The 23,326-nt window shown below is 40.6% G+C and overlaps 1 protein-coding gene across 2 annotated transcripts in view; it reads left to right on the top strand.

Moving 5' to 3' along the window:
- Positions 1-2,660: 2,660 nt before the first annotated feature.
- The window catches only part of kcnd1 (potassium voltage-gated channel, Shal-related subfamily, member 1), a 59,106-nt gene continuing 38,440 nt past the window's right edge, over positions 2,661-23,326 (top strand). For both annotated transcript variants that reach the window (XM_049018472.1, XM_049018471.1), the window contains exons 1-2: positions 2,661-2,837; positions 4,076-5,877. In XM_049018472.1, coding sequence (XP_048874429.1) covers positions 4,763-5,877 — 1,115 coding nt within the window. In that variant the 5' untranslated portion in view covers positions 2,661-2,837; positions 4,076-4,762. The remainder of the gene's footprint in view (positions 2,838-4,075; positions 5,878-23,326) is intronic.

The raw sequence follows: 23,326 nt of genomic DNA, 5'->3' as shown, positions 1-23,326 counted from the left end.
GGCTGACAGGCCTTCTCAACAGTGCATGGAGATCAGGGACAGTGCCGCTGGATTGGCAGACCGGGGGTGGGGGTCCCCTGATTTAAGAAAGGGGACCGGAGGGTGTGTTCCAACTATAGGAGAGGAGGGTGAGATCAATAGTCGAATCTCGGATTCAGGAGGAACAATGCGGTTTTTGCCCTGGCCGTGGAACACTGGACCAGCTCTGCACCCTTGCGAGGGTATGGAGGGGACCTGGGAGTTTGCCTATCCAGTCTACATGTGTTTTGTGGACTTGGAAAAGGCTTACGACCGGGTTCCCCGAGGTGCTCTGTGGGGGGTGCTTCAGGAGTATGGGGTTCGGGGTCCAGTACTGTGGGTGATTGGGTCCCTGTATGACTGGAGTACAAGATTGGTCGGCATTGCTGGTGATAATTCGGACGTGTTCCCCGTGCGTGTTGGGCTCCGCCAGTGCTGCCCTTTGTTATCGGTCCTGTTTATAATATTGATGTACAGTATTTCTAGGTGCAGCCAGGGTGTTGAGGGTGTCCAGTTTGGTGGCCTCAGGATTGTGTTGCTGCGTTTTGCGGTGCGTTGGCTTCACCTGCTGAGGACCTCCAGCGTGCTCCGGGGCGGTTTGTAGCCAAGTGCGAAGCGGCGGAGATAAGGATTAGCACCTCCAAGTCTGAGAACATGGTTCTCAGCCAGAAATGGGTGGATTGGCCTCTTCAGGTCAGGTGGGAGGTACTGCCTCAAGTGGAGGAGTTCAAGTATCTCGGGGTCTCGTTCACGAGTGAGGGTAGGCGAGATCGAGAGCTGGACAGACGGATCGGAGCGGAGTCTGCAGCTTTGCAGGCGCTTAACCGGTTCGTCGTGGCTAAGAAAGACCTGAGCCGGAAAGCAAAGCTCTCGATCTATTGGTCCATCTTCATCCCAACCCTCACCTATGGTCATGAGCTGTGGGTAATGACCGAAAGAATGAGATCGCGGATACAGGTGGCCGAAATGAGGTTTCTCCTCAGGGTGTCTGGGCTCTCCCTTACAGATAAGGTGAGAAGTTCAGATATCCGGGAGAGCCTCAGAGTAGAACCGCTGCTTTTCCATATCAAAAGAGGGCAGTTGAGGTGGTTTGGACACCTGGCACTGATGCTTCCTTTACCCGGAGAGGTTTTCCGTACGTGTTCTACAGGGAGGAGGCCCCGGGGCAGACCCAGGACATGCTGGAGGGATTATATCTCTTGGTTGGCCTGGGAAGGCCTCAGCATCCCCCCCGAATTTCTGGTAGAGGTAGCTGGGGAGAGGGAGGTCTGGGTATCTCTCCTGAAGCTGCTACCCCCCCGACCTGAACTCCGGACAAGCGGAAGCTAATGGATGGATGGATGGATGTTCTGGTGAAATTTTGGTAACTGATACTGGATGGAGTTCAATAAGTTTGTTAGGTATAAAGTTTACAATATAGTTTCTGAGTGGCATCACAGCAATTGTAATTTAGCGTGGAGACGTCTGCCTGTTAGCCACCACCAACTACTGTACCATGTGTGAGTTTCAAAGAGAGCAAAATGAGGTATAACAACAAGGAAATTTCAGTGTGCTGAATTTTTTTTTTATCAATTTACATCTTTATCAAAGAGATGTCATGTCAGTGTTACGTTGCAGAATGAAGATTTAATTTACGTTAATAATTCAGATGGTGGTAAAATACTGTATTTTTCTGTTTCTGTTATATTTAAGTTTCATTTCAAACAAGAGACTATGGACAGTGTTTTTTTTCCATCTAAATCCAAATCCTTTTTTGGATTTGGATCGTTCATAACTGATTTTGGAGTAACAATGTCATTGTTAGTTTCAGCAGTGGTTTAATATCGGCAAAATATGAAAATAAAATGCTTCTTGTCATACACATATTAAGGAAAGGAGTTTCCCCTCGAGTTTGTGGATGTTTATATCACTCAGACATTTTACTTTGTTAAGAACATTAAATCAAACAGCCCTTCCATATATGAGTTTTATATTAAAAAGTGATTTGCCACAGTTGAAGTTATAGTAAGTGTTGCACAGGTGGAAAAATGCTGATGAAACATATCAGAGATGGCATGCACTTTCATTCACAATTGATGCTAATTGGTGGCAGTTAAAATGTTTATGTAATATATTGATCTGCCGTTCTTGATTCCTACTGCATACGCTACAAAAAAAAAATATTTTTTTAAAAACAAAAACTTTTTGTCATCATACTTTACATCATGATTAAGGAACATGCCAAAGTGTCACTCACCTCCTACTATTTCACTCCCACTTTTTTAATACAAAGTGTAAAATTGTCAAGTGGAATCTATGGCAGAATGTGTATGTACAATGTGTACATATCCTCAGGGTTGCTGGGCGTGATTCACTTCTACAATAAACTCAAAACATCACAAACGTGCTTCCTAAACTTATCCGACACTGACTTCATCTACTCCTCTCCCAGTCCCTCCTATGATCAGATTCGCCCGAGTGCCATTATGTGCCAAACATTGTGAGGAGAGAGAGAGAGAGAGAGAGAGAGAGAGAGAGAGAGAGAGAGAGAGAGAAAGAGAGAGAGAGCACTAAGCAATAAGGAGGGGGGTCGAGCAAGCGAATGAGAGGCAGACTGGAAAAGGCCGAGCAAACCCTGCACAGAGGAGAAGCAGAGCGAATGTAAAAGCTGGAGCAGAGTGTAGCAGTTACTCGTATACTTTCTGTGTAGGATGTGGTCCGATTGCTGCAGCAGTCCTCGTTCTTCGCTTTGCATTTTGCCTTCACATTTTGTTCCTCCTCTGTTCTGACAAACTGGATTCTTCCAGGCCCGTCGTCTCCACATCCAGACATATTATAAGGTAACTATGATCTTTAATAAGTGATTCCAGGAGCAAGAAACCTACATAAACTAAATGGGCAGATATGGATAGAAATCTGTTATTCATGCTTATATATCAGCACTCATGGTGGAGATGGAAACAGGAAGTATAAATTTGAAATATTATGATATGGGTTTGACAGACAGTGCATGCTTAAAACATGGAGGTTTTGGATGCACTTTTAGAACAAGATTGTAATTTTTAATTCCTTGCATGAGCAGAAAGAGTTTCTTATTGGTTTAAGACTCTCCTAGTCTTGACAGGGGTATCTGGTAAAAGCAGGACTGCAGCCACGCTCAGGAACCTATTGGAGTCACACTAGTATTAAAGTTGGTTTTCAATTTCCAAACTGCTGATTTTTTATTGAGTTGGCTGTGTCTTGGAAATTGGAAATTCACCGGCGGTGTTGCCTGTAGTTGCATTGATATTTTATTTAGGCTGTAGTGCAAGGCAGTAAGGAGATAACTGGGTTGGGTCATCTCTTTGTCAGATATGCTTAGGGTCCTGATTGTAGAGCGTGCTCTGGGGAATGTGACTGTATTCCTTTCGACTGTTTCCCTTGTTTACTTTGGTATGTGCAACAGGGACACCCAGAGGGACACAAGCATTTGCTATATATAATGTATACTCTATATAGTTCTATTAACAAGACACAAAAACACGACATTCCTGCCTTCTGAAATGAAACTAATTTATTTCTTCTGAAATATTTTGACAGTATTTTCTGTATTTTGTGCTACCGGTTATTTGTGTGGCTGTTCTTTAACTGTAACATATTTCTCCAATTGCAGAGGAACAGCTACCGTGAAACCTACCGTAGTTCATATCTACGCTGTGGCTGCTGAGACATTACAGGCTAGAGATAATTACCAGAAATATTTAACTTTTTTATTACCAGTCTAGATTCTGAACACATATTATTGAATTAAAAAGTGGTTTGAAGTCTTTTTTTAGGCGACTTTGCTAAATGAAATGTAGTACTACTGTCTGTGTTATATTTTTAGCACAACAGCCTTAAACTTTTTCCGAAATGAATGTCGCTATTTTAGTGTAAGTACGTCTTGCTCTTTTATTCGCAAGAGGCGCCGTCAATGTTTGTACTGTGAGGCTCCACATTTTAAACAGAGTTTGATGAAAACAGTTAGAGTGTCTCCATCAAGCCTTCACCAGCCTGTGCTGCACAGTCTCTAAGCTGCCTGTGTTGTGTGTCTTGACAGGTACATAGAAGGACAGCCATACAAGGAATAGCGATGTCTAAACGACAACGTTCTCAATTTACAAAACCTTTTAGACAGCAGGAAAGCTGAACACATGCTAGAGGGGAGAGACAGCGGGACTGTATAATCAAACCTGGAGAGCTACATGACCGTGGAGAATGACGAGGGGAAATCGTCTGCCTTGCAACTTCGGAACCCACCATCACGGTTTCATGTGAATCTGAAACGCCACAGCCCTGCATCAACATCAAGCTTCAAGCAAGAGACCCAAAGCACTGTTGGAAGCCTTTCAATGCATTTTGCATAAGCCATACATTATTGCAGAACAAGTGCAACAATTTTTTTCCTTCTTGTTTTTTGGATTGACATGAGAGCATACTAGCTGTTTAATAGTTAGTGTCTAGAGGCCTCTAGCTAATGCTCTGACAATGTGATTATAGACCAATGTTCACAATAAAGTTCCACAGACCCTCCCCACATTTTAAATTCTTGTGTCATTGAGAAACACAGAGAGGGGTAAAAGTCACCAAGCCAGACCGGCCACTGATCCCCTGCTGTTCGAATGACCAGATCCCAAAGGCTGGCTCTTTTCCTTTTGTTTCGAAAAGGTCCGGCCTTAACTCATCAGATACTCTGTCATTAATCACCAACGCGGTTCCAGTCACAAGGTGAACCACTGAAGTAGACATGGCGGCCGGAGTGGCGACTTGGCTCCCCTTTGCTCGGGCGGCTGCTGTGGGCTGGCTCCCATTGGCTAAGAAATCAATGCCCAAGCCGCCTGTGGATAAGAAGAGCCGCAATGATGAGATCTTGTTTGTGAATGTAAGCGGGTTGCGTTTCCAGACCTGGAAGAACACCTTGGATCGTTACCCCGACACGCTGCTGGGCAGCTCAGAAAAGGAGTTCTTTTACAATGAGGACACCCAAGAGTACTTCTTCGACAGAGACCCTGAGATGTTCCGCCACATACTCAACTTTTACCGCACGGGTAAGCTTCATTACCCTAGGCATGAGTGCATACAGGCCTTCGATGAGGAACTGGCTTTCTACGGCATTGTACCTGAGATCATTGGTGACTGCTGCATGGAGGAGTACCGCGACCGCAAGAAGGAGAACCAAGAGCGGCTAGCTGAAGATACAGAGGCTGAAATGGCAAGTGACATCCCTTTGCCCCCTGACAGTACTTCACGTGAGAGGTTGTGGAGAGCCTTTGAAAACCCCCACACCAGCACCATGGCCTTGGTCTTCTACTATGTCACTGGCTTCTTCATTGCTGTTTCGGTCATCGCCAATGTGGTAGAAACCGTACCCTGCCGGCCACCTAAGGGGAGTGTTAAGGACCTCCCCTGTGGGGAAAAGTACTCACTAGCCTTCTTCTGCATGGACACCGCCTGTGTACTCATCTTCACCTTTGAGTACCTGATGAGGCTCTTTGCAGCGCCCAGTCGCTGCAAGTTCATGCGCTCAGTGATGAGCGTGATCGACGTGGTGGCTATCATGCCCTATTACATCGGTCTGGTCATGCCAGAAAACGAGGATGTGAGCGGAGCCTTCGTCACCTTGCGCGTTTTCCGTGTCTTCCGTATCTTCAAGTTCTCCCGCCATTCCCAGGGGCTCCGTATCTTAGGCTACACGCTGAAAAGCTGCGCCTCCGAGCTTGGCTTCCTGCTCTTCTCGCTTACCATGGCCATCATCATCTTTGCCACTGTCATGTACTATGCTGAAAAGGGAACCAAGGGCACTAACTTCACCAGCATCCCAGCTTCATTCTGGTACACCATTGTCACTATGACCACCCTTGGGTAAGTGTCTTGTGTTCCATACGCTACTTTCGTTTCTTAGAGTATATTAATCTCAGATTGTGAGGTGTGCTTTTTGACTACACATCTTTGAGAAGGTGTGAATGTTAAAACATGGATATCCTACTCCAGGAACAGTCTCTCAGGTAGATCTCATGGAGCTCTCAGTGAGTATTCAAAAGTTAGAACCAACAGCGCTCAGCTACACTGCTCCGAAGACTAATACTTTCACAATCCAGCTCTCTTCGGTTGCATGTGTGCCACGAATGATACTTAAAGGTGCTGAAGGCTTATTACTAGTATTGAAGTATTGAAGACTGTTGCATCGTACAGCATACAGATATGAAGCATTTCAGCGTTTATTGTTAGCTTTATTGTTCAATTGTTGAGCTATTATTGAGTTGCAATGAATGGTCTTCACTGCTATATGAAACGGGAAGCAACGATAAATAAGCAAGTAAATGTTCCGTGCAGAACCAGGGAAGTTCATGTGAATGAATAATCTATCTATCTATCTATCTATCTATCTATCTATCTATCTATCTATCTATCTATCTATCTATCTATCTATCTATCTATCTATCTATCTATCTATCTATCTATCTATCTATCTATCGTATGTTGCAGTATTACATATTGTAATGGTTTTGTCATAGTAGATGCTATGACACAGTAGCTCATTTGAAGTATCAGAAGGTTCAGGAAATTATGTACCATCATTGTGTTCCCATATTAAACTGACACTCTGAGATATTTGGGAGAAATCACACAAACCTGTGAAGTACATGGTACACATGCCACACGCTATTATGACCCCTAACATTATGATCTTTTTTTTTAATTTCAATTTCATTTGCTACAAGCAACATTATTAAAGTCAAATTTCAATTACGTATAAAAAAAAATAACTCTATTTTCTTCTGGCTTTGTGAATCGTATTGTAATATGAGTGTATGCAGATTACATGAAGCTGAGATGCACGCAAAGTGAAAAAGGTGGTTTTTCAAAAACAATAATACTGAAGATGAACACTGTCCTCAAGTCAAGCCTATTTTTTGTTTGTACTTCCTGAATCACCCTGCCTTTTTTGTTGGTAGTTGGCAATCCTCTAGTCCATTAAACAGAAATCAGTATGTACCTGAACACTTAACAGATTCAGTCAACAGGAATTGCTTTCATTTCCATTGTATTTCTGCTTGTACATTTGTGATGGTCTTAGTGCTGCCAATACTGCAGCAAAATGTGAATTTAAAGGAATGTTATGTAGGAAAAACGTGTGACCCTGCATTGTGGGGTGTGCTTTTCCTTCTGGAATTATAGATTGAGCTGAATGGTTCTAAATTTAAAATGTTTGTTGAAATCGATACAGGTTTGCACGTGGAAAAAGGTTTTAAGAGTGATGTTGATTTTCTGCTGAAAATTGATATCTGTAGCATCAATCCAGCATCAGTCATTTGCTCTGCGCTTGGGAGACTGAGATACAATTAAGCATAGAAGGTGAAGATAAGCAATGCAGTCTTTCCAGGTTAACATACATGCCGCATAAAGCTACCTTAGTGGGACATGAAAGATGTCTGTCAACTGTCAGTCCGCTGTTCTCAGACTGATGGAGGAATTAATGGCATCTTTAATGGATCCTCTCCAGGCTGATCCCCAGCCTTGTATCATATGCTTCCTGGGTTGTCGTGACCTCTGCAAACCTGACCAGGATTAGTGGGCAGAAAATGGATGAATGGATGGATAAATGGATGAATTACAGTGCAGTGTAAGGCAAGCAGAAATGCACAATGCATGCACATTTGTACACAATGTACACAGTTCTGCAGTTACAGTCCACAGTGTGTATATATGGCAGACAGACGCATTATAAAACTTTTGGAAATTATGACTATGAATCGATATATTGCTGGTACTCTGTATGTTGTCAGGCAGCGAAGTTATTATGGCCCTAACCCTCTAAATTAATGGTGGCTTATTCCATATAGTAGAATTACATCATTCAGTACATACACAATTTTAACTGGATAAAAATGGCTCGCTAAAATTTCTCAATCTGCTCGGATCTTGATCTGAAGTCCACACATACCTTAGTAATGTGGCACAGAACAGGACATAAGAGATGAAAAATGACAGAATGTTGACGGATAGTTAGCAAAATTTAAAATTGCACAGGAAGTGTATGTATATTAGCTTTTTTCCCCACTGAGGTTTAAAGAATAAGACATCAGGCACTTGATTGTCCCTGTGATGGATATTAAAGCTTTCGAATAACAGATTGCACCATATTGTAAGGTATCTGCCTTGAGGGGATCTCAATGCAGTTAACAACCCATTATCGTCCTGATGGGGGATTGACCTTTCGAGGATGCAGCAAAAAGATCCCAGATGCTACCTGACCCCGGAGAGACTGGCAGTTTAAGAAGGAAAAAGCAAAATGAAACACACGATTTCTATAGGAATGGCTATGAATGTCATCAAAACAAAAACCTACAAGCATATGAATGAGCACATCAAAGAAGCATAATGCGTATGGTTAATTGTGCTGAGAGGTGAGAGACCTCTGCCTTTCTGTCTGTCAGATTATATAATCTAACACATAATTCATTTCCTATCTGAATACCTGTGTTATGGTTTCTGTGTCAGACCCACATTACTTTAACATGACTACATGTAACTTATACGACATTTCTGTTAAACTAGTCCCTGATTTTGTTTTCACTGATTAATGCTTGTTAAGTGTTACCCTCCAGTGCTATTGTGCGTAGGACAGAAAGGACTATAATGTGTGATGTGTGGAGTGGGAGAGCTGCACTCTTCTGAGACTTCGCTCAATGAGTGCAAGTTTCTATTTGCAATTACATGACCCTGTCTCTGGCGGCGGCTGACTTGATTTCTCATTAATGGAACTTAATATCTACCTTTTTTTCTTCCTCTTTTGACCTTGGGCCTATTTCCAGACCCAGGCCAATAATCTTCAAGGAATGAAGTCATTTGAGTTAGCACAGAATGTTGACATATTTAAATGAGACTGAAAGCATTCCGCCAGTCTGCATTTCTTCTGTGAATGCGTTTGATGTCGGATTTTTATTGCTAAGGTATCACGTGTTTGATTAAAAACGATTAATGTTTAACTTTCCAATAATCCAAGCAGGAATTAAACAAAGCACCAATCACAGAATGAATACCAAATATATATATTTTACCTTTAAAGCAAAGCTTCATATAAAACACTTCTTATAATCTCCACTGATCCAAAAGACACGAATACTGCATAATGTGTGAACTCTCTTCTATATATTTATACATTTTCTTCAACAATACAAAGCTTCATAGCACAACAGATTCGTCTTTTTTCAGCAGCGTGCATCAGTCATAAACGTCGATAGGAAGTTGGCCAGATTCTGGACAGACATTCGAGTGCTGGTGCATAAACAAAAACAGCACCAAACAATTAACTCATATTTTGTGCGAGACATGCAGGCCTCCAAGAGCGTTTGTCATTGGATGTAACAAAGAAGAAATACCTACAGTAGCAAATCCTAACAGTTTAAAGTAGTTAAAAACATATACCTCACATTTTTAGCCGTGAAATCACACATGGTTCAGTTTCATAATAACCCCCCAAAGATAAGCTGACAGTAACCCAGTTAGTGATGATCCATTTCTGTCAGGTTCCCACTGCTGTAAGTGAAACAGACTCAGATGTATTAATATTTTAATACAGCTCTAAGAGGACATCTGGATGTTTCATATTACAGAATAGAATAGAATAACATTTCCATAACGATAAATATCTGTGTCTTTAAATATACGTGTAGCATATCTCAAACTACTGAAATAATGCTCTAAAAAATAATACCCAGAACAGAATAATAAAAAGCACTAGGTAACTATTCAGAGGGATACTACACAAACTGAATTAATTAAGTAATTTTATATATTAATTTCATTACCTATAGGGAGCAAAAATTATATAAAAAAGACACAATATATAAAATAAACACCAGCATTAAAATGTATTACTTTTGAGTGATTGACTTTTGTTATGAAAGTTGATACTTTTAAAAGTTTTATTATCTATCTAGTATGATCTGTGTTTTCAATATTCAATTATTTCAAATATTTCAATGGATTCCATTGCTGTGTCTGCTGTCATTGATGCCCCCTAAAAGTGTCCTGCACGAGATTTGAAAAAAAATCATATTGAAATTCATCGTGAAAAAAAATAAAAATTTGTTTGAAGGATGTTAATATCACTACCTTTTTAAAGTTTGAAGTACAGAATAAAAGCGATGAAAAAAATTATAATGCAGAATTTAATTTAATTCATTGTTACAACTAGACAAGGATAATACATCAGTCAGTCATAAAGTCAGTAATGCTGTACAGTAATGAAGTGCAAGGGTGAAGGTTTGCTTTCAAAATTGTTAGGGACAAAATCAGCCCCCAAACTGCCCGTCACCTAAACATGCACAGCACTCCCACAATATTAGTAGGGACATGACCTTATCACCAATATCCAAATCTATGCCATCGATAAAGAGCAAGTACCTTCTATTTACAGCAGGAGCAGTGTGAAAATGAAAGAACTTAAAGTCTGCTTTAAGGGTACAGTAGTGACGGATTGTGGAAGTCAGGCTGACGTTGTGGGCTGTCAGTAGAGCAAGAATACTGCATGGCATAGTCAGCACAGACATGTGCTTATTTTAATATATTTTTTGAGGCAGTAAGGATATGTGTAACTTGAGCACTTTAATAAAACGTTTAAATAAATTTGTAAAAGCTGGGCTGTCGAGATGAATGCAGGAATTTCGGTAAATGTACATAGTTACACACAGAAAGTCCACGCAGGAGCGAATAATCCTAACAATAATACCGCACTGTGAGACCCTGCATTGGGTCAAAACTCTTCCTGAGATGTGCATTAAAATGCAGAAATTCCAGAGTACATTTAAATTAATTAATCTATCTACTATTATTTATCTATTTATTTATTTCATGTTTGTTTTTTGTTTGTTTACTTGTTTTATTCGTGTTGCTTAAGACACAAAAGTAGCCAGTGCCGCAGACATAGAATGATCAGCAAGAATTTTATCACATGCAAAAATTATGGAGAGGATTGGAAAAATGAAAACTGCAGAGGGCACATTGTACTGTAAGAGCTCATAAGGGAAGCATTTGGATTTGTACTTCACTGTCCCCAATGTCTTCTTCATGCCATATTTGCATGCATGCGAAACCGAAATCAACGAAAGTCATGCATTTGTAACACTCAGGGAATCTGTCATTGCTTTCATAGTGCCAGAATTCAAAGGGTCACCATTCAAGTATATCTCAGTAGAGCTAAATCTTTTTGGGCAAAGACAGCTGAGTGGAGCATGATCTAGGGATCAAAAATCTGAAGGGCATAGATGAGGTCAGTCTTAAGGGTTAGGGTTAGAGATTAGGCCTTTCAATCCTATCCATATTTGAGCGTTTTTCTATGCCTTTGATTTTAGGCTTGTTATATGGTATGTATATGAGTTACCCAAAATGCTTCCCAAAGGTGTTCTACCGGGTTGAGGTCAGGGATCTGTACAGGCAAGTCAAGTTCCTCCACACCAGACTCACTCATCCATGCCCTTATGGACCTTGCTTTGTGCACCGGTACGCAGTCATGCTGGAACAGGAAGGGACCATCCCCAAACTGTTCCCACAAAGTTGGGAGCATGAAATTGTCCAAAATGGCTTTGAATGCTGCAGCATTAAGAATTCCTTTCACTGGAACTAAGAGATCAAGCCCAGCCCCTGAAAAACAACCCCACACCATAATCCCCCCTCAGCTAACCCTCACACTTGGCACAATGCAGTCAGGCAAGTGCCGTTCTACTGGCAACCGCCAAACTGCATCTTATCACGGTACCACGCTTGAATTCCCTGAGCTCCTGAGAGTGATCTATTCTTTCACAAATGTTTGTAGAAGCAGTCTGCATGCCTAGGTGCTTGATTTTATACACCTGTGGCTATGGAAGAGATTGGAACACCTGAATTCAATGATTCCTAATACTTTTGGCAATATATATAGTATGTTTTACTATATATAGTTCCTTTAAATCAGAGCTAGATAAGATTTTAACAGCTCTGTGCTATTAGTTAAGTTCTCACTCAAATGAGGCCGAATGACCTCCTCTCGTTTGTAAATTTCTTATGTTCTTAACATCAAACATATGTATGCAAACTTTTGCAGATAAATTTTACAAAGATATCAAGTAATTGTCTTCCTTATAAACAGAATGCTGCATTTTCTTATTTCTAGTAGAACTCAATTTTTGAGTGTTTTTCTAAAGCAGGCAGCTGGTTTAAGGAAATAAAGTTTGGTGAGGTTACGATAAAATTTAGCTAGTGTTTTTGAACCTGATCTACCTAATGTACATCACACCCGATCACCACCACAGGTGGAGCCTCAATTTGGGCAGTTCTTCATGGTATCGCGCTTAGTCTGCTCGCTCACCAATGCGTAAATCTCTACAGTCAGATGGGTGGATGTGTGCCGAGCTTACTCTAATTTGTGGCCAACCCTTATGTTATCCTAATGGGTGTCTCTGTAGAAATGCTAATGGATTTCCACTAATGGGGTTTCGAGAATTTAACTCAAAATGAAAAAGTCATACCGGTCCACAGCTGAGACGTGTGAATTCCCTCCCCTCTACCATGGGCTGAAAAGAAATGCACCGTCTAATCCAGTTTTGTAACATTTGCTAATAAAACATTATTTTGTTGGAATGGTTATTATTTCAAGGAGTGTTCACACAATCAGCCTTTATGGATCTAAAGTCACAGCAAGGGACCATCTGGGCGCACAACCGACAGTCCTTGCTGGTAAAAATTTAAATTGAATAATTTTTTTTTAGCTAATTGTTTTCAGTATTATTATAAATACTTGTTCGGGGGGTGGCGTTGGAGTTGATCCCAATCAGAATAGGACAGGGGTACACCCTGGACAGGATGTCTGTTCGTTGTAGGGTAGGCACACACCACAGGTATTGAATGACTCACACCGAGTGACTTCACACAGCAGCAGGAAACCGGAGGACCCAGAGGAAATCCATGTGACATGGAGAGAACATGCAAACTGTACACACAGCGTGGTGGCAGGATTCAGACCCCCAACACTGGGCGTGTGTGGCAACAGTCCCACCCAATGAGCTGACATGTCCGTCCCCCCCACCCCACCCCACCCCACCCCACCCCGTCAAGTACAAGAAAATCCAGTTAATCCTGAAAAATCTTCTTTTTACTGCTGGGTTAGTCAGTATTCCTCTAATTAAATATTTAAGGGGAAAGCCACTCCACACCTGATAAATTCTTTTAAGAGATAACCACCCCAAATATTGGTAAAGACACAATGATGCTCATTTTTAAATCAGACTGTGTTATTATTTAAAGTTAACATGGCAGAGTTTTGTAATATTTTTAAGTGTTATCATTAGAAGCTTCCATAGCCTGTATGTGACAGTCCTATCTGGTCCACTGTTTCTACCATTTCAGCTTTTCAGTAATTGATTAATGGTCTTATCGTCACATTTTGCCTCTGCTGCCGGTTGTATCCATTTCTGCATCATTGACTCTTTATATCTGTATTCCTCTCTGTATGTTTAGTCAAAATTTGTGCTGCAACACGATAATCTCTCAAACTCCTTGACCATCTGTAACCCACATGTCATCTCATTAGACTGCAGGTTGTAACCAATCTGCTAATTTATGCAGTTTGAAATAAATTATCCTGCAATGGGTTGGCGGCCATGGTTATTTCTTGCCTTGTGCTCATTGTTTCCAGGACAGGTTCCGGACCGTTCAGTGTGGATGACCTTGCATGGTTAAATCATACTGTGTGATGGAAGAAGATCGTCACTAGCTAGCTCATATTTGAATTCTGAATTCCCCCCAGTCAGACGGGCTAAAATGAACTTTTACACTAGAGTGGTAGTAAGGTGCTTCCTTTGTTGACGCGTTCCCAAAACAGTCAATAAATGTTCAACCCCAGCAGTTGCCTTCAGAAACTACAAGCCCCCAGTGAGATCCAAAGACCCCCCTAACTTCAAACTAATTCACATTCTCCCTGTGTTGTCTCTGATCACAGACAGTACTCAGCCAACCATCCCAAGAGTACAAAAACTCCTTTTCAAATAATCCTAATTAAAAAACAAGACTTGACACTACAAGGATGCACACCACCCCCCCCCCCCCCCTCCACCCCCCCTCCCCGGCCCTGACAAGGCAATAGAACTGGGGAAGAGGCCTGGAAATTGTCCCTGGGTACCAGCAGCCTCTGTATTTAATACATGTGAGTGAGTGTGAACCTGTCTCTTGTGTCATTTGTCAAAACAGGTGTTCATAAACTATCTGGCCTTTTCCCTGCCCTTATAATATGATAATTAATACAAGCTAACAAAAGGAAAACAGAAAGGAATATCAGCAAAAACAATGCATAACACAATCGCTTATTAGACACAGAATGTAGCATCTTTGTTCTTCGACACAGGCGGAGGCGAATATTAAGCCTGCTGTATGAGATCCAGCGCAAGTAAGAGATTCATCAGCATGAAAAAGTTCCATCAAGCAGCTACACATTTTAATTTGGATGACAGCCTTGACGACAGCTTGTTATTATATTTAAACGCATGCAATAAACAGTTGTCAGCTAGCTGTGGCCGAGATGCAATTTATTTATCTGTATGAAAATTGTTGGTCTGGATGACAGCCTATTGAGCTGTGCAATGTCACGGCTGTCTGACCTTACCAAAGCCGGCTTTTGGGGGTGGATGTCGGTACACAGAAATAAGGAGTGAGCAGGGCAAGTGAGAGACACTGACAAAAGCCTGTGCTAAACATTAATGAAACCTTTTCTGTATATATTTTTATTTGGAAACCTTGAACCTTGTTGCTTTGAATAAAATTATAGCCTGCCTATACTAATTTTTTGGTTAAGCAGTGACAGATGACAGTCAAAAATAATCTTTTTTTAAGATGCAGACAAGTGGACACGCTGTAAATAACAGGATTTATGTTTCCATGAGGATCTGAATGTTTACATTGTGGAAATTAGTGTCACATAGTAACCAGAAATCCACACCATGACCCTCAGATCATTGCAGTATTTGATATTAATGTGATCTGAATTCTGATCTAAATCCAAATTCCATGATCTGATTTCCAAGCTCAGAATTAATCCTGATATGGAAAAAGTTGCTGCAGGTATATGGTGATACTGATTGCTATGCAATTCAAGACATCATTCGTGATATCATTCAGAATAAAACATTAGTTTCAAGATATTTATATGTGAAATGCTTTGCTATGTCAACTGCTCGCCACTAGGGTGTCACTATGGGACTTGTAATGGTGTCCTAAAGTTACATGTTCTTTGGAGCCAATCTGCAGGTGGCATTCTGATTGTCGGGACTGGGTGAGTAGTGTAAGTGATAAGTGCAAACAAAAAGGAAGAAATGGCACAAAAAAACAGGATGTGATGTGGAGTGCGGACAGGATGTGATGTGGAGTGCGGGCAAGATGTGATGTGGAATACGGGCAGGATGTGATGTGGAGTGCGGACAGGATGTGATGTGGAGTGCGGACAGGATGTCATGTGGCAGGCAGACATGTAGCTCTTAGCATGAGGAATTAAGCGTGTTACTGTATTCATAGCTACTCAAAGCAGAAGCACCTCAGACTCCTCCGAATGTTTAGCAGGTTTGGGGAAACAGAGGGTCAAACATAAATTCATATTTGGTTTGAGAATAACAGTAAAAAAGGGGAGTGCATATATTACAATAAAATGTATGGAATTTGTATGTGATGTACGTGAGAAACACCACACACATTATAAAGTCATCCATTGACTTCATGTCCGCTCTTACTTCCGTCCAATGTGTGTGTGTGTGTCTTTCATGCGGGTTTACACGTCATGTGGGCTTTGTACAGGTTCTCTGGTTTTCTTTTGCAGTTTCCAGAGTTGTGGCTAAGCTGACTGGTACCTTGGCCATGGTGAGTGGTTCTGTTTGTGCCTGTATGTGCCCCGCAATAGACTGAAACCCTGTTTAGGGTCTACCCCTGCCTTGTGGTCTGTACTGCTTAAGTTAGACTATGGGTCCTCCTGAAATCCTGACCAGTATAAGTGGTTAGAAGATGGGTAGATATCCAGCTTTCACTACATGATGGAACAATATACATTACTGCAGGATGACAGTAAGTCTCTACCACCCACAAATTGTTAACAAGTGGGATAACATTGATACGGTACGGAAGACTGATGAGCCTGACAGACCTGCCACGTCATTAACATGCTGACAGCTGCATGAGGCTATATGCACCGTACAGGTGGTCAGCAATAAATCGCTTCCTCTGACGTTATAAGAATCGAAGGCTTTGGGTGCCGCTGCAGAGCTGACTGAGTTATGACACACTGTGACCCTGTGACGCCCATCAAACCCTGCAGAAGCATTCAAAGAACTGCTTGGGGCGCTGATGGCCAGAGCAGAGCTGATGGCCAGAGCATTGGTAGGGCAATTGCAAATTAAGGAGGAAGAGCTGGTAATGATCAGGATTAAAATGATAGAAAATTAATTATGGTCTGTGTGTATGTGGAATTTCTCCTGAATGTATAGTAGATACATTCATACCTTCATAACAGTATTGTGTAACACAGCTATATAATCAAGTATGGGTGCATGGAGAAATGCTTATGTTGATGACATTTTTTTCATAATTTAAAAATGCTAATTTTACAAGTACAAAAATGAAAAAATGATAAGCAGTGAAAGTAAACCTGGGAAGTATGTAATCGTAGCATTTGCAGTCACTCAGTTATCACTTCATAATAAAACAATGCATTGAAGGTATTGACGGTCAGTAATAAGCTCTCAGCACCAATGTAAGGAAAAAGTAATCTGGTTACAGGATGTATAAACAGGCTGCAGAAACCTCACAGTCAGACAATTTCAGATGCAGAAACCAACACGCCAGTTTCATAGAAAGGACACGCAATTTGGAAAGTAGGCTAAATGGATGCGAAAAAGAAATGTTTTCTGCGTTATGAACAAATGATTGGTCCCTGGGAGGACAAAGTGTCAGTGGCTGCTGTAGGCCCTTTGACCAGGTAACAGCTGTGGGGGTGGCAGTCAGATGGATTATGGGATGGGTTACTTGAGCATGAAGTTGATTACCAGTGGCAGACTCCAATGGTACATAGCACCGTGTGACGAGTCGAGTGCGGGAGCTGGGTCTATGGCCGTTTCTATAAGTGCATGTCTTCCTTTCCAAAGTCATGAGTGTCTTCTTCCTTCTGCCTGCGATCCAGGTAACTTTTCACCAGCGTGTTTATTTCTAAAAATAATTGGGCTGCTCTCTCTGTCGGACAGCCTCTTGCTGTGGCCCTTCTGTGTTCTAAAGCTGACCTATTTACTGCCTGTGCAGAAAAGTGAGTGAGCTGACGGTCTTCCTGCCTCCTTACCTCCTGGCCCTGTTGTGTCTGTGCTGCATCCCATGGGATGCCCAGCAATGACTAAACATCACACAGCAGCACCGATTAAGGTCTGCTTCTTTAAATCTGACCCATGCAGAAGTGACATGATCCCCTGCTTGCTCACACCCGTATTATTCAAAAGGATCCTGCTTTTCCCCTCGTTTTACTCCTGCTCTAACATGAAAGCTTCTCAGAAGCTTCTTTAAACACTTGTTCCTTGAGCCCTTTGAATGTAATGCATGGTTTGCTGAGCATGTAGCGTAAAGAGTTAAAATAGATCCTTGGCAAATCCTCTTCACATATATCTGACTCACCAGAAATGTTTGCATTTTCTATTCTATCACGCACAATGACATGAATATTTCCTTTGAACTCATGAAAAAAGATACTTATGCTGATCTGAAGACACCCGTGTGCCGGTAAAGGTAACAATGACTGTTAATTTAGTTTCTTGCTCAGGCCAGGTAAAGCAGCGGACCTGAGGGATATTGCCTTTGTTATTTTTGTTATTTCTGTTATTTATTTATTTATTGCTTAACCACGTTATTGTCAAGGCTGTCAAGATGCATTTTAGCAGATATCCTCAGGGTGTCTCTGTAATCATTTCTGTAATCATCTTCCAAGAGCGATTTCATATTCACTGGAACATATAAATACCAGGGAAAGACTCACTCTGTATCATTCCCACAGAAAAAGATGCACTGCACTGCATTCTGAGAAGTGTAATTCATTTTTACTTATCTGTATCCACGGGGAGAAGACTGCCACGCACTGACAGTGTGCAAGTTTAAAACAAGTTTAAAGAGAAAGACAACAGAGAATGACATGAAACTTTAATTCATAGGGTAGATCGACAGTTATCCCTACAAATTACTCTTGTGAAAAAGTAGGTCATCCCAAAGTACATATTATTTAATAAGCATTTAGTAACATTTTGGTGCAATTTCAGCATGAAGTTAAGTTTGCACAAGAAATTTACCTCAGTGGAAAGCAAAAATAACTAACCGAAAATGTCATGTAGTGTATCTGGTGTCCCAAATTAATCCACAGGTGGAAATTGTCGTATTTATGAATTACTGTAATCATCCTTCCTTTTTTGACAGTGCAGATTTTGGCCTACATAGGGTATTGAAAATGAGTGGATTCCTTTTTGACATGTTTATAGATGTTTTACATTTACTTACCACATCTTCTCACACGTATGTAATTCTGACACAAATAGTTTTAAACAGGCAAAAACATTCCTGCATTCTCTTGCATAATAACCCTAATCTGTTATCCAATTTCTATATATAATTCATTAGTTGGCTAAGATGATTGATGGAGGCAGAGATGCATGCAACAAGAAGGGCTAATGACATTTAAGGCTTTATCTCTGACCATGTTTTTAAATAAGATTTTATTACTGCTGTCATGGACTTAGTTTTATAAGCATTACACTTATTAAAATTATTTTGTGCAAGATTTAAAAACACATGGAACAGAATTAGAATTTAACTTTTTATTTTGGTCACACACACACACACACACACACACACACACAGATATTGTATATTGATTGAAGGCTGAAGCTTACCATTTTTACTTAGGATTTTCTAATAGATAACCCATTCACTATTGTCAAATCAATTTCTTACTCAGAAGAAGTAAAATTGACTTCTCCATAGCATCATTACACTAGATCAATATGTATTAGGAGTGTTCGAAATTAACATGCTAATGTGTGTGATTGATTAAAAAATTATAATGCATTATTATTATTTAAAGACTTTTCAGTTGTATTCACTCAAACAGCTTACTGTAGAGCTACATTTGGGTTCAGGAGATTGCATCTATCGAGTTTTCCTTACTACGTTTTTCATCCGCTACCATTATGGTTTTTGGCCTTTTGGGGTTCCTGTAGTCGGTTTCTGATTGGAAGCTGGATTTGGACAATGCATGAATGAGGACACTCGTTTTATGATGTTGATTTACGACGCTTGATACAATTGCACAATACAATGGCAAACTCTATAATGACAAAATGAAGTCCTTTGCTTGTTATCGCTTATTACACCTTACACTCCTTAGGAATGTATCTTGACTCCACTGTTGGGAATAGCAAGCAGGTACAAGTCGCATTGGAGTCTTTGAATTTCATCCTTAAAGGTATTTGACAGTAGATTTTTAATAATATACATACATAGAAATATTATTGTTTCTTCTGCCATTTTTAAATGCAAATTGAACAGAGATTTTGGTCTACAATCCATGGAAAGATGATGAAGTCTCACCAACAATTTTTCTACTCATGTGTTTAATCCACAAATGGAAACATCTAGACTGCATTTAAAAATTTATTGTAATTCTAATTATTTTGTAATTATTTCTACTATTATAGTCTAACTTGCATAGTCTTTTTCTCTTCTTTCCCTCAAACAGGTTTAAGTTATATTACTTATAGTAATTTTTATTGATAAATCTTGGAATTTATTTACAGTAAAGCACATGCAAAGTCAAGCCTGTTATAGATTGTCTACCAGGGAAAATCGTATTATCATGTTTAATGTTTTTGTAGTTGAAAAATTATTTTAACAGTAGTAAGCTTCTGCCTGATTTGTTTGACAATGTATTAATGTATCTTACCAGTAATATTTTTTCTTGAATATAAGTACAATGTATTTTCAACAAATTATAACAATGAATATGCAATTAATCACTCAGTTTTTGTGATTAATTGCGATTAAGAAGACTAATTGACTGACAGCCCTAATATACATTTGCACCAGAATCTTTTGACAATTGCATTTCCTGTTTGACTGTAGCCATGCTGGAAAGCTTGCTGAGTGTTCAGTGTGGACCAGCTACAGTATGTCTTGATTGTGACCCTCATCAAACAAAAAAAATATGAGAGGTTTCCTGTACATATGCTGGCTGCTGGAGGCGTTGGGCTATGCTGTATTTTTTGCTCAGGAGAGAACACCCAGTTCCCAGACACGTCACATGATACAAATGTCAAAAGTCTAAGTCTGACGACAGCAGGCTGGCTAGGGTTGATGGTGTGACAGATGCCTATAGAATATATCTATAGGGAGGAAAGGAAATGTGGACAATTTACCTCTTGGGTGGACAGAAGGAACGCATTTGTGTCATCCAATAGAGGAGCCGGAAATCGTAGCGTGTGTGGGCCGACGGAAAATCATTTCTGCTAGTCCCACAATAATTCACTTGGTGAAAAAATCACTCTGCAGACTAAACTACGTATTATTTTTTATAGTTTTTAAATGACGCGTGGCATTACTACGACAAAATGAACCACGAGAAAGACAAATCTATTTGTCTCTCAACAGCACTTCTCCTCCTATTGATGTAGCCACGGACTGTATACCTGTCAGCCATAATTACTGTATCACACTGTATCACTCATCATGGCGTGTCAGCGGTTGTGTTGGAAGCGGCACACCTGTCCAAATTATACTTCGATGCTGGAACTCATTTAAAATCATGTTTTTAAAAGAGCTGCATTATCATTTACATGACAATGGACAGAGGTTTTAACACTGAGAAAAGAAGGTTGAACAGAATGTTTAGGAGGTAGATTGGTACCTGCCAAATTTCTGCAGAAAGTAATACAGGGACTCGTCTAAAGTGCTCAAAATCTTTAAGCGGTGCTTGAGGTTGACACTCTAGACTTGTGTATTGTACCAAGCATGGAGGAACAGAAGGTAACCAAAGTGAAACACCTACTGGTTTGTTTTGCCTTTTGCTTCCAGAAGAGATCACTTGGTGTTAAAACCTCTGTCCATTGTCATGTAATTGTCATGTAATAACCGACTGAGGTGGAATTTAGGGACAACAGTGTCCACTTAGCTTAGGTTCCACAGGGAATCATTCCTTGTAAGTGTTGTAATTATGTGAGAAATTACAAATGATCTTTTCTCATTAAGGCTCCGTAACCAAGTGACCTTAATATGTAATAGGTCATATACACCTCTGGACTTACATATTGATTTTTCGACCACTAAGGGCCAGCAAAGGGCCAGAGAACACGTCAGCCATGTGGCTAATGGCTGCGGGTGCTATAACCGACACATGTACTCTAATTGCCAGGGTGTTGTGGAATTATTTGTTGTGATGGGTTCCCTAGATAAATCCATCAAATTCAGGGGGCCCTTTTCACTGTTTAACTATTGATGACTGTTGGAGTGAATGAGTGTAATGTTACAGATAGATAGATAATTATAATAGATTTCTTATAGATGTGATAAATGCACACAAAACAGCTGATTTCAGAAGCTTAAGAATTTACTAATGTTTTGAAGGGTTCCATGTTCCCTGTGGCTGGGCTGTGTCATGAGCTTTGAGAAGCACTAACATTAGCGCAGTGTTAGGTGGATATTTACAAGAGAAAATCTGATGTGGGAGACAAGTGATGAGACAGTTAGCTACCAGGTTGCAGAAGGTGAATGAACTGGTGGCAAGGTATTCTGACAGGTCCACGTTGTCTGTTAGAATCACAGAGGCTTACAGACATACAGTAAAGCTTACTGGCAGAAGTAATTACCTTGTCAATGCCATGCCTGCTGCAATCATATCCCAACATGAAAGCAGTCTAAGGTAGGCCTCTTTTTGATTTTGATCAAAATTAGTGTAGAGTTTGAACTGCATCAATGACTTCATAATTGGAGGCAACACCAAATAACACTGTCAGACCAGTAGAGGTCAGTGTCCAGGACACAGTGTCTGCAAAGAAACTGTACTGCTGTAAGTCTAATTCCTCAGAACTCATTAATCACTATAGTTAAGGGGTCACATTAGCCCAATAGTGCTGTAGACTTTAAATCACTGCTTCTACCCATAGCAGCATGGCAGTATTGAAAGGGATCAGCTACAGAAATGCTGTATGAACATGAAGAGTTCTTTATAGAAAAAGTTTTATTAATTGCATCAGGTTTTTTTCTCATTGGTAGAGAGAGACCTACTGCATACTTAGTGTGAACAGGCTGCTTTATACTCAATCCATCCATCCATTACTGTAACCGCTTAATCCCAACCTGGGTCGCGGGGGGGACCGGAGCCTATCCCAGGAACCAGGGGCGCGGGCGGGAACTGACCCTGGGCAGCCGCCAACACACTGCAGATTACACATACTCACACAGTCACAAGCACACTCACAGAAGTACGGGGCCAATTTAGACTCACCAGCCCTAACCTGCCTTGCACGCTTCAGGACGGTGGGAGGAAACCGGGGCCCCCGGCGGAAACCTGCTTTATACTCTTTAGGGTTATTTTGTGATGTTTTACTAACTGTCCCAGAAGTAGAAGCAGTCATATTGAAATGAGTCTAGGTGTTTTTAATCATCACAGGCAAGGAAGAGAACAGTGAGCTTAAACAGTGACGAGTGCTGACACTGTAACAGGACAGGGGCACTTAGATATAGTGGGATTAAAGATAAGGGAAAGGATCACAAGTTTTCTTTTGTACATGTAAGCCTAAGTAATTACTGAATCTTCAAGGTTAGAGTTGGGAATCGAATAACAAATATTATAAATAGATTAAATCAATGCAAAGTGTTCCCTGTAGGCAAGCTGCTTAAACCTGAAGGATAATCACCCAGTACCTGCTCAGGATGTATTTATGTAATAAAAGAAGAAGTTATTAAAGCCCAGACTTCTGTGCAATGCTTTCTGGGAATGTACAGTTCACAGTTCCACAGAGTAAGAAGTTCTCTTTATCATGTCTTATGCATGCAGATGAATGTTGAATAAGTAAGATGATACCAACATAATAATGAAGAGCTAAATGATTCCTGATGTTTCGGTTCATGTTCCCACTACATCCATATAACCACATATGAAGTTTACTTCTGGACCTTTGGTTTGAGTTTATTCCACTATTTAAATGTCAAGTGTTGTGATGTTTGTGTGATGCCACTAATCAGAAACGAATGATTCGTGTAGGAATTAGAATAT

Source organism: Brienomyrus brachyistius, chromosome 6 (assembly GCF_023856365.1).
Source record: "Brienomyrus brachyistius isolate T26 chromosome 6, BBRACH_0.4, whole genome shotgun sequence".
Classification (NCBI taxonomy): Eukaryota; Metazoa; Chordata; class Actinopteri; order Osteoglossiformes; family Mormyridae; genus Brienomyrus; species Brienomyrus brachyistius.
The sequence above is the reverse complement of the archived record's forward strand: the minus strand, read 5'-3'. Positions and strand labels throughout refer to the sequence as shown.